This window comes from Candoia aspera, chromosome 13 (genome assembly GCF_035149785.1).
Source record: "Candoia aspera isolate rCanAsp1 chromosome 13, rCanAsp1.hap2, whole genome shotgun sequence".
Classification (NCBI taxonomy): Eukaryota; Metazoa; Chordata; class Lepidosauria; order Squamata; family Boidae; genus Candoia; species Candoia aspera.
Genome location: NC_086165.1, coordinates 16397602 through 16410034, shown reverse-complemented (window position 1 = coordinate 16410034; position 12433 = coordinate 16397602). Strand labels below are relative to the sequence as shown.

Below are 12433 nucleotides of genomic sequence, written 5' to 3'. Positions count from 1 at the left end.
TTGGATTACATTTCCTGTCTTCCTTGATCATTGACTATGTTGGCTGGGATGATGGAATTGGAGTCCAGTGATACTGCAGCACTGGGGTGGGGGGTGATACATTATTTGGCTCTGCTGGTGGATGACTAGATGCCAAAAAAAAAAGAAGGACTAAGAATGCTAAATGGTTGAGTAGAAGACATTTCAGAAGATGCCTTGATGGACAGATGAACTGGATCAAATGTCATTATCGCCTTCAACTGGAAAGGGCTTTCCAAGGTATGAGGAGGTTATTTTCCACATTCTTCCCCAGCTTTTCCAGGTTCAGGTCCATCTTTAATGACTTAAAATTGTAGAATTCCCATCATTTATGGGCAAAGCCAAAAGCAGGAAAGAGATGCTGCTCTAATCTCCCTTAATGTTTGCTCTCAACAAATTGGACTGTGCCAAGAGACAATTTAAATGTTAGTGTAATCAGAGTCAAACTAATCAGAGCTGGGAATGATTGCAAAAAAAAAAAAAATTCCTGCAAATTCTGATGTAAAGTAACCTACTCCTTACCTCCGTAACTAAAAGGAGGATTTTGTTTCCCCTTGGAAGGTTTGCATGGGCAAAAAAATTAAACAGATATTAAATGCATTTAAAATGAGAGCCAACAAATGTTTCACCTGCCCTCCGTGATAAAGCTTTTCAGTGATTTTATCCTCTCCGCTGCCACCACCCACCACCACCACCACCACCACCCATTTAAAATGTGCATTTTGAAAGTTGGCATGTTTACTTCTACAGACAATATCTTTAGAAATACACCTTTCAAGAGAACTTATATTTAGAAATGCATGTTTTGAGGTCTTCTGCCTCTTTTCCTTTTTAAAAAAATAATTTTTACTGAGAGCTTTAACAACAATAGTGAGAACTAATGCAAACTAAAGTAGAATGAGAAAGGGAGAAATAAAAAAAGTAAGAGGAAAGTAAAGAAGAAGAAAAAAAGTGGAAAGAAGATATAAAAAAGATACATAGAAGTGGCTTCTGATCTTCTTTACAACAGTTATAAGTACAATAATAGTTTAACCTCTCTCTCTAAAGTTACATCATCACTCTCTTCTTTCTATAATCTATCCTGTCTAATCATCAAAACCATAAATCAAAAGTTCTTTTTTTTTCTTTTTTACGCAAAAAGTCCATAAGGGATTTCCAGTCACTGTTAAATGTAGATACTGTCTTTTCTCTAATCAAACAAGTCAATTTAGGAATTTCAGCAAGTTCTGTCACCTTCACCAACCATTCCTCCATTGTAGGTATTGCCAAAGCTTTCCATCTTTGTGCATACAATAATCTCGCTGCAGTTATCATATAAAAAAATGGTGTTCCATGGCCCTTTTCTGATTGTTTATCCCTCAGTCCCAGGAGGAAAAGTTCTGATTTCAACTGAATGTTAATCTTCAAAATCCTCTGAATCACTGTATGTATTTGAGCTCAAAATTTTCTAGCTTTTTTACACATCCACCCAGCATGATAAAATGACCCTTCTTGTTCACATTTCCAACATAAATTTGAAGTACCTTTAAACATTCTAGATAATTTTTCGGGGTCATATACCAATGGCACATCATTTTATAAAAACTTCTCCTTAAGATTACAACGAAAGGTAAATTTCAATCCTTCAACCACATGTTTTCCCATTATTCCATCTGTATGTTAGCCCACTTTATCATACCTTCTTTGACCTGTTCTTCTTCTCTTTCAAATTTCAATAAAAGTTTACACATTTTAGCAATTACATGTTCATCATTTGTACCCAATTCTGTTTCAAATTCTGTCTTACATTGTTCAAGTACCATGAATTATTTTATCTATTTTAAATCTTTTTGGTAACTGTAAGTAAGTAAGAAAACCATTGACAACTATGTCCTTCTGCTGTCAGTTGTTCTCTTGACTATATTTGATGTTCCCCTTGAGTCTTCTGCCTCTTTTCCTGATGTGATAAACCTTCCTGAAGGGAAAAGATATAAGAGATACTAAGTGCCATCTTTAGTGATATAGATTTTTATGGACTTTATCTCCTCAAGCAGTAGGATGGGGGAGATATGTATGCCAAAACATCTCCCCAATCCCCAAATGCCACTCCTTGTACAAGAAAAATGACTCGATTTAGAAAAAGCTATAGAGCTTGAATTTGCTGTGAATGGTTGAAGTGTTTCCTGACCTTGGCTGAAAGATGCCTTCCTAACCAGCTGTTAGGGACCTCTCTGCCTGATACAGCTGTTTTCTCATCCCAAGCCCATATCTGAGACTAGCTGTCTTTGGATTTTTCTGATCCAGAGTGAGGTTTTTCCTCTTCTCCTGGCACAAACCTTGCTATTTGCATGATCAATGCAACCATGATGATGACACGACCATGATGGATGCCCAGCTCCATTTGGCTTCTTCTCTAACTTTCCTCAGCCACTTTGGTTTGCCCTGTGTGACCGATACGACCCCCAGGAGAGAAACAGCAATGCCAAGATCACTAGAGAAAGCCATAGATCAAGATCACTCTAGAACCATCTGTCTGTAACAATGGTTTCATTTACGGCTTTCTCTAGTGATCATAGTGATGCTTTAATAATGGAGGTAGACCAGGGCTTCCTTGGTTGACTAGCGAAGCACCAAGCTCACTAGAGAAAGCATAGGCCACAATGTCTGCATAGGGACCTGGCTGTCAGTTGGGACATGCATTTCTACATACATCTGACAACATGCATGATGTTCCAAGACTGCCGGACAGTGTTTATATTTAGATGTTCCAACAGATGGCAAAACCTGCTGCTCTAACCATCTGCCAAAACTCACCTTCTTCCCAGCTCACATTCATGGGAGAGATTGATGGATGCTTTTCCTGACGCATCTTCTTTTGCCCCATCATGAACTGTTGGGTCAGCACCATTCAGTAGCCCTACTAACAAGGCAGAGTGTAGACTAGCTATGTGGCTACACAGGCAGAGCAAATTTACAATGACCTATCTTTGTGCTACTCGCAGACTGGAGACAAGCATCTTAATGGCTGCCTGGATATGTCCTAAAGATCTATACTTGGAGCTTCTTTCTGATAAGCTAGGCTTGCACAGTAATCTTAACTGAATTAATTCACCAATTTCCTGGATTTGCACAAGACATTGAACCTGTCAGGCCCAGCCCAAGAACGACAGAGAATCAGTCCAGCCAAACTTCAGTTCTTTATTTGCGCACACCTTTATAGACAGAATCTTGTCAGACTGAAGCTACTCTTCCTAACCTCAGGGGAAATAGCCTGGGAAGGCTGCAGGGTGTGGCTACTCTGAACCTCTTAGTCTTCCCACATTCCAGCTCTGGAGTGTGGTTTCTCTTATCTCACTCCCCTCCTTGGAATGTGCTCCCTCCTTCCTGAGAACCAGCTGCATTACTGCAGTCCATCACAGAACCAGAAATATCCAAACAGGTGGGGTTTGCACAAATTTCTAAACCCACAAAAGAACTAACCCTGGTTAAAATTAATCAGACTCAACCTCTTGGGAGAGCACAGCTGTTCAGCTTTTAACTAACTCAGCTGAGTTATTTGCACAAATGCAACCGCAAGGTTGTTAGCTAACCTGATTAAATGTGCTGTGGGAAGCCTGCAATTATGTTGTTGTTCTTCCTATTCATTTAGCTGCTTACACAACTACATCTTATCATCTGCGCAATTCAGTTCAGCCCAGTGATTTATGGCGAAGAATCTGCTTCGGTTTCATCTTCACTAGTATGCAGATCACAGCTGGATATGCTCTAGCTTCTGTCTCCTCTCCCTACACATCTAAGCCTCCTTCTGTTCCCTTTTCCAACAACCTACCAACTCATCTGTAGTTCTGAGAAGGTGCACATCTGCATACATCTTCCTTTAACCTTGACATTCTGGAAAATACAAAATACTCTGAGGATACTACACTCCTTTTTTGAGTTCTTTTAAGATAGGTGGTGGCAGCAGTAACTACCAAGTGGCTACACCAAGGCAGAAGGACAGGCCCAGCTGGGTTGACCAGTGATATTCTGGGAGAGGAAGTCTAAAAACTCCAGTCTTACAGGCTCAGCCGTGTCTCCACTAGGAGTTAACAAAACTACTTAAACAGTGCATGCAACATGTGTGTGAAACTTTTCTGCACGTTTGGAACAGGGACAATAACTACCATTGCTGGCACAAAGCCACAGTCCACAACCCTTTACCTTATTGTTCTTAATGAACAGCTAAGAACTTTCATCCATCCATCCATCCATCCTATTCTTAGGGCTACCCAATCACTAGATACTATTTTGGATTTGAAAACCACATGTGTGGGATGTTTTAATCAACCAATCTCAAAAATAATCAGTTATCAGATAGTGGAGAGCAATGAATCATCTAAGAGCAGTGTGGCAACTTCAGTATGCTGCCATAATATGCTAGTTTGGTCTAGTGGTTAAGGTGCTGGGCTAGAAACCAGGAGGCTGTGAGTTCTAGTCCCGCCTTAGGCACGAAAGCCATCTGGGTGACCTTGGGCCAGTCCCTCTCTCTCAGCCCAACTTGGTGCAACATACACTAGCCTCCTTGTGGTGCACCCCGGGCAATGTGACTTGTCACGGCTAAATAGTCTACCCATCTGGCTGCTGGATCAAGGATTTCCCAGCAAGAAAAAAGCAGCATGAACACCAAACTGCTATGCCATGCGATTAAAAAAATAAATATATGTACAGCCCATCAAGTCACATATGCCAACATGGATAGAAAAGCAGGATATCAGCAGAGTAAATAAACAGAATAGCAATACCAACTCAGAGGAAATTCTTGGAGATTGGACAAGCATTTACTGAGGAAGTTCATAAATCCTGGCTCAACTTCAGCGTGGAGCCGAAAAAAAGTTGCTAGCCTTTGCAAGATTTCTGTAAGAGTGCCACCATTTTGAATTGTGTTGTGGATGCAGGCCAAAACCTATTCCATCGCAGGAAGCCTTTACTGTATATCTGAGAACCTGATATTACTTCTGGCATCTTGGTGGCTTTTGTTAAAGTAGCTTAGTTCTTGGCTGGGAGCTGGACCACAAAGATTTGGACTGTTAGTGCATCTCGCTGTCATCTGAAACAGGAAGAAATTATTTTTCCAAGCTAAGGAAATGCTAAATGAAAGCCTGCTATTTTTTCTAGTTTCTCTGATCGCTCCATTACTGACAAGAGCTGAGCTTCAACTGACCTCCTTTATTCTTACTCCGTGTTGACTGCTATAACTGTAAATGGAAAAATCAGCAAAGTACAAAGATGGGAAACCATTTATGCAGGAGAGACAGCTTTTAAAAGACAGCCCATGAAGGAAGGGAGGCCATCTAAGATGGGCTCTGCATACTAAAGCTGGTTCCCAGAATTTGTCCAACTCTACCGCAGGGCAAGGCAATGTTGGGGTTCCCATAAGCATCAGAGCACCCAGACATTCTTCCCTTGGTTCTGGCCAGTAGCCTCCTACTTGACTCATTTGTGAGTGAGAGAGAATGCTGATGTCTTTTTGCCCTGTGGGAAAAAATTCAACTTATTCCAACAAGGGAAAACCGCAGGTTGAGGTGGTAATGGAAGGACAATCTGTTTGGGCTGCAAGAAAGCCTTGATTGCACATTTTATTACACTTACTTTCACATTAAAGAAGCATATTGGAATTGTACTGGAGTAAGGCGCATTGTGGGACACGGTGGCACTGCGGGTTAAGCCGCTGAGCTGCTGAGCTTGCCGATCGGAAGGTCGGCAGTTTGAATCCACGTGACGGGGTGAGCTCCCGTTGCTAGTCCCAGCTCCTGCTGACCTAGCAGTTCGAAAACATGCAAATGTGAGTAGATTAATAGGCACCGCTCTGGCGGGCAGGTAACAGTGTTCCACTTAGTCATGCCGGCCACACGACCACGGAGGAAGTGTCTACGGACAAACGCCGGCTCTTCGGCTTTGAAACGGAGATGAGCACCGCCCCCTAGAGTCGGACACGATTGGACTTAACGTCAAGGGAAACTTTTACCTTTAAGGTGCATTGCTCTTCCAAGTGTTTCTTTTCCAGTAGAATATGCCCGTCATTTCCATTTTAGTAACTGGCAGCAGCCTCCAGGGCTTTAGATCTGAACCTTCCCAGTCCTACCTGGACCTGTCAGGACCTGAACTGATCCAGAGCATCACTCAACTATAGTTCGTCCCCAATTCTGAATATATCTGAAGGGCTTTTCCTCCATCAGGTAACCATTTCTCCTAAATATGTAAGGCCCCCAGGCCAAATGGGATGCCCTCTATAATTTTCAAGTTTCAGATAAAAAACCATCTGATCCCAGCTCCTCCAGTGACAATTTTAATATATTTCTTGCACCTCTGAAGGTGGAGAAAATGCTTTAAAAAAAAGAGGTTCCTGAACACAAAAAGGCTAACTGTACCAGATATTGCAAGGACAGTGAAGTTCTAGGAACTGATCTTTTTTTATTTCTAGAGGGAGGGAGGATGTAGAGTAGCCTTTGCTGCTTGTGTAAAAATTAGCTTATCTTGATGTTAGAAGCTCACTGTCATTTCAGTTTTTCCAACACATGAATGAGTGCCAGAATGTTGTGCTGCTTGGAAGCAGGATGGAAGCCAGCTCACCAGATGTCTTCAGGACCAATCTCCTCCAGAAGATGGCAGCTTGGCAAACATCTCCATGCCTAATTTTGTAAGGCCTATCTTGTAAAGAGAATGGGACAAAAAGGGTACTGATGCTGCTCAGATGGGAATCCACGTAAGCGTGGGTTCCATTGCAAACATCTGTAATAACACCCTGGATAACAACAGAAGTTTTTTTGTATGTAATCTGGGGCTCTCTCCCTCTGACTTCCTGCCAACTTCTGATATCCTTGTCTCTCATTATCTCCTGCTGGCAAACGCTCAAAAAGGCCCTCTGCTTCTCCCCGGATGCTTTCCACATTGCCAGACACCTCAACTGTTTCTTTGTTGCTGGTGCCATGTAAATACTTTCGCCTGTGAGAGGGACGTGCTGGGGCTGCTTTTTAAATATTTGCAGAGGGCATCTTTCCCAACCCAACCTGGTGCTATTGGGACATAGAGTTCCAATATATATGGAATGATTGAAATGAGATGAGAAAAAGTCCTTCCTTCCTTCCTTCCTTCCTTCCTTCCTTCCTTCCTTCCTTCCTTCCTTCCTTCCTTCCTTCCTTCCTTCCTTCCTTCTTCTCTCTTCCCCTTCCTTCCTTCCCCACCCTGCTATCTCTGAATAAGGGATGCAATTCCTGAAAACATATGCAGCATATTTTCAGACTTGCAAGATTGACATCAGCCTTCACAGGGAGACCAGACAGGAAACACAACCAGTTCAGCTAACTCCACTTTATTGTAAGGCTACATTAGCAGAATCTTGCAAGTCTGAAAGGACAAATCTCCTGCTGTCTCTTTCTACAGCCTGATAAGTTAGGGCAGATCCTTTCTAAGTTTCTTTTCTGCGTCCATTATACAGTTCTGGGCTCCTCTCCCTTTTATCTGATCATTCCCTAGGCATCAGCTCTTCCCCATCTCCCGAGGTCATTCCCACACACCATTACACCTAATCATTTTGCTCCTACTTTTCCACAGTTAATACAGATCGAGAGTGAGTAACCTGTGGCCCCCATATCTGCATAGGTATTATATATATGCAGATGTGTGTATCCATGTATCAATATATAAGCATGTAGGTATAGATTTGTGTTTGTGTGGGTGAATGTAGCCACACATGCACATACATCACAGATACATCCGTGCATTCATTGTATGTAGAACCACCCATTTATACAGAGATGGCCTTGTTCCTTTTTCAAGCATTTAAATGTAGTTTTAGAAGGAAGGAAGAAATCGTGACTCCCACAAGCTGCACTCCGTTTTTTCTTTCCCCACCCTCTTGCACCTCTACAGGATACAGCAGCTCTGCATTTCTTCTCCCAAATGTTCCTATCAAAGAGCAGACATGCGTCTTCCATTTCATTACACTGCTTACTTTATTGACTCCTTTATTTTAGAAGATACCTCCATCAATTGATGTTTCCCCCAACTTTGCTGCAGCCACCTTTTCATCTCCCATTCCTCTGACCACATAGAAGCAGGACTTTCACTAGATTGCACAAGCCTCTACAGTCTTCACAGTCACAACTTTTTCCCAGTCAAGGCTGGTGTGAGTGATGGGCAACTGTCTCCGAAAATATTTTATGTAGGTGCTGTTCATGTGGTCATACTCTTCCATTATTTTACTCTGGATCTCATTTTCCATTTTCTCCACCAGCTTTGCAAAGTCTTTTGCTGTCTGGGCTTCATCGGTGGCCAGCAGTGTCTCCTCAGCATCCTTGACCACTGTCAGGTGTATGTTGCCATCTTCAAAATAGTGTGCCTGGACCATGATGACCCCAGTCACCTGAGTGGAAGTAGATGCAGGAGCTAGAGCAAATGTCCATTCTGATTTCCACAGGCCATTCCAGAAGGCAGAGGGTTTGTATTGGTGGCTTTCAATGCAAGCTACAAAGATCTTCCGCATAGCTGTGTCCTTGACAAAAACACTACAAAGCCCATCAGGGTAGCGGTTGTCAACATAAACCTTCAGGGCCTCATGGAGGGCTCTCCTCCATAGTTCCCCTTTCTTGTCTTCTTCAGGGTGAGCCTGGAAGTCACTTGGTATTTTCCTCAAGTGGTCATACTTGAAGGAGACCTGGTTCTGTGGATCCAGGAAGCGGTTCTCCTCCAGCTCATTGTGGCGAGTCAAGAGGACCTCACAGTTTTTGGTTCGGACTGGTGTGAAGTGGTCCTTGTTGTGCACAGCACAGAGACTGGCTGCTTCTTCACACATCATATTATCATCCTCCACTAGCATGCGTAAGTCACTGAAGGCCTCATTAAATTCTCCAGGTGGGATTTTTTTCAAGAGCCGACACACTACTTGGGCTTTCTCTGTCTTGGCTTGGGAATGGTCTCCAGACAGTAGCTCTGTGGACATCTTGGCCTGGTTTGCAAAGGATGGATCTTGGAATTCTGAACACAGTTGACCTACAGATGAAAAGTACCCGAAGCATTAACTTAATATAAGCAAGAGCAGTTTATTTTGATTTTACTCTCAGAGAGCTCATTAAATCAAGAAAACTTGGTTGTTCATGTCATCCCCTTTCAGAAGACTGAATTAATAGAGAAGTACTAGTGTGATTTAGATCCAGAACCTCCTCTATTTCCCTTAGAATGGGCCAATTTAAAAGTTAGTTCATGTATTTTCAGATGTGGGCTATCCAGATCTAGAAGCAGATTGTGAAGTTTGCAGCTGAAGCCACACCTGAAACACTCAGATCATCCATCTTAGAGATAAAATGGGACATTCCTCCATCACAGACCATTTGCTCCTCCTCTACCAGTCAATCAGACGGTGCTGCAGAAGTAGCAACCAAGTTGGTTGAGAGCAGTGTGTGACTCACGGTCCCCTTTTTCATGACCCCTGGAACTCCAAAGCTCATACTGCTACTATTTGGTGGCAATCCCCTAAATTACAGCAGTGCAATTCTCTGCTTTTCTGAAGAGATTTGTATGTGTACTTGTGTATGTGGGAAAGTAAGTATTAACACAGAAGAGAGCTAAGCAGGATTGGACCTGGTTAATAATGGGATGGAAAACCACCAGAAAATCCCAGGACTAGATTGGACAAACCTATAAAGTCGCCAGGTTTCACTAACATTAGTAAAGGAGCTGAGAATTCTGCCCTTGGCTCATATGGTAGTAGTTCTGCATTACTGCCATGCCTCTTGCATAACATTGTCCAAGGTTACATGGCTGCCTGCCTGTCAGCCTTCCCAGGTAGACCAGATAGGAAACATGACCAGATGAGCTAATTCTACTTTATTGTAAAGCTACATTGACAGAATCTTGCAAGTCTGAAAAGTACAATTCTCCCGCCGTCTCCTTTACAGCCTGAGAAATTAGGGAGGGTCGCTTCTGAGCCTCTTGCCCCATCTATTATGCAGCTGTGGGCCATGCCCTCTCTTATCTGACTGTTCCCTAGGCAGCATCTCTTCACCCCATTTCTCAAGGTCTTTCCCACATACTATTACACTGTCCCAGGGGGAGAGCTTGTCTGAATCCTTATCCAAAAGAGTAACAGCAAACAAGGACAGTGGTTCTCATGGGACTTGCTCACAACCAAAGCCTGGTACCCGGGAGCTAAGCTGAACAAGAATGAATGAGGGCATCTGAAAAGGGTCTTTAAAAGAGATCAAAATTCTTGTTCTTTTGGTGTCCAGTACCCACATCCAAAAGAAAGAAGGACATCCTGAAGTTATCTAATCAAACAAAACTCCTAGAATGTTTCTATTAGATCCATTTAATTTAAAAAAGGAATGCAGATGAATGTGTTGCTAGACAAAGCACCACCCTCAGGCATGAGCTGCTTTTCTAAGAACACTTCTAGCCCCTGATTAATACCCCAGAGGCAACCTTAGAAGATAGAAATGATAGGTTTGCTCAAGGGAGTGCTTTCTTTAAAAATGTGCCTTCCTGCAAGAAAAATCAATTAAGGGTAAGCTGCAGAAATACAGAGTATCCTGGGAAGCTAGAAGATAGCATTCCTGCAAGTCTGCCTCCCAATAGATTGTTCATTTGTGATTGGCCATTCAAACCAAAGGTAGCCATTTTGTGAGAGCACCCGTAACATGCTTCAAAATTTCAAACGTGCCCACCAAGTGGTAGTAGCAGTGTTACTATTGCTTTGGCTTTGTGTGTGGTGAAAACCCAACGTGTAATGGTATGTGGGAAAGAACTTTGGAGAATTGGGCAAGAGGTGCTGCCTAGGGAATGGTCAGATAAGAGAGGGCATAGCCCACAGTTGGATAGTGGGCAGGGCAAGGGGCTCAGAAGAGACCCTCCCTAGTTTCTTGGGCTGTAAAGGAGACTCAGTGGGGTGGAGGGTGGGGGGGAAGAGAGAACCGTATTTTCAGACTTGTAATGTTCTGTCAATGTAGCTTTACAATAAAGTAGAATTAGCTCATCTGGTTGTGTTTTCTGTCTGGTCTTCCTAGTAAGACTGACAACATAGTCTGTTGCATTGTGCAGACACAGAAAATGGCTTAATTTAGGTTGACTCCAGGTTAATACACTAAAGAATGTTCAAACTATCGAACAGTGGCACTCATTTCACATGCCAGTAAGGTAATGCTCAAGATCCTGCAAGGTAGACTTCAGCAATTCATGGAGCGAGAATTGCCAGATGTACAAGCTGGGTTGAGAAAAGGCAGAGGAACTAGGGACCAAATTGCCAATATCTGATTGATAATGGAGAAAGCCAGAGAGTTTCAGAAAAACATCCATTTCTGTTTTATTGACTATTCTAAAGCCTTTGACTGTGTGAACCATAACAAATTGTGGCAAGTTCTTAGTGGTATGGGGATACCAAGTCATCTTGTCTGCCTCCTGAAGAATCTGTATAATGACCAAGTAGCAACAGTAAGAACAGACCACGGAACAACGGACTGGTTTAAGATTGGGAAAGGAGTACGGCAGGGCTGTATACTCTCACCCTACCTATTCAACTTGTACGCAGAACACGTCATGCGACATGCTGGGCTTGAGGAATCCAAGGCTGGAGTTAAAATCGCTGGAAGAAACATTAACAATCTTAGATATGCAGATGATACCACTTTGATGGCTGAAAGTGAAGAGGAACTGAGGAGCCTTATGATGAAGGTGCAAGAAGAAAGTGCAAAAGCTGGCTTGCAGCTAAACCTCAAAAAAACCAAGATTATGGCAACCAGCTTGATTGATAACTGGCAAATAGAGGGAGAAAATGTAGAAGCAGTGAAAGACTTTGTATTTCTAGGTGCGAAGATTACTGCAGATGCTGACTGCAGTCAGGAAATCAGAAGACGCTTAATCCTTGGGAGAAGAGCAATGACAAATCTCGATAAAATAGTTAAGAGCAGAGACATCACACTGACAACAAAGGTCCGCATAGTTAAAGCAATGGTGTTCCCCGTAGTAACATATGGCTGCAAGAGCTGGACCATAAGGAAGGCTGAGAGAAGGAAGATAGATGCTTTTGAACTGTGGTGTTGGAGGAAAATTCTGAGAGTGCCTTGGACTGCAAGAAGATCAAACCAGTCCATACTCCAAGAAATAAAGCCAGACTGCTCACTTGAGGGAATGATATTAAAGGCAAAACTGAAATACTTTGGCCACATAATGAGAAGACAGGACACCCTGGAGAAGATGCTGATGCTAGGGAGAGTGGAGGGCAAAAGAAAGAGGGGCTGACCAAGGGCAAGGTGAATAGATGATATTGTAGAGGTGATGGACTCATCCCTGGGGGAGGTGGGGGTGTTGACAACCAACAGGAAGCTCTGGCGTGGGCTGGTCCATGAAGTCACGAAGAGCTGGAAGCGAATGAATGAATAAACAACAACCAGGTTAATAAGTCATGATG

At 42.8% G+C, this 12433-nt stretch overlaps 1 protein-coding gene across 1 annotated transcript; it reads right to left on the bottom strand.

Moving 5' to 3' along the window:
* Window positions 1-7983: 7983 nt before the first annotated feature.
* On the bottom strand, window positions 7984-9010 carry LOC134504899 (F-actin-capping protein subunit alpha-1-like). Its single transcript, XM_063314334.1, has one exon. It carries the CDS (start codon window positions 8972-8974, stop codon window positions 8102-8104), a length of 873 nt encoding a protein of 290 aa, XP_063170404.1. The 5' UTR covers window positions 8975-9010; the 3' UTR covers window positions 7984-8101.
* Between the last annotated feature and the right edge of the window lie 3423 nt (window positions 9011-12433).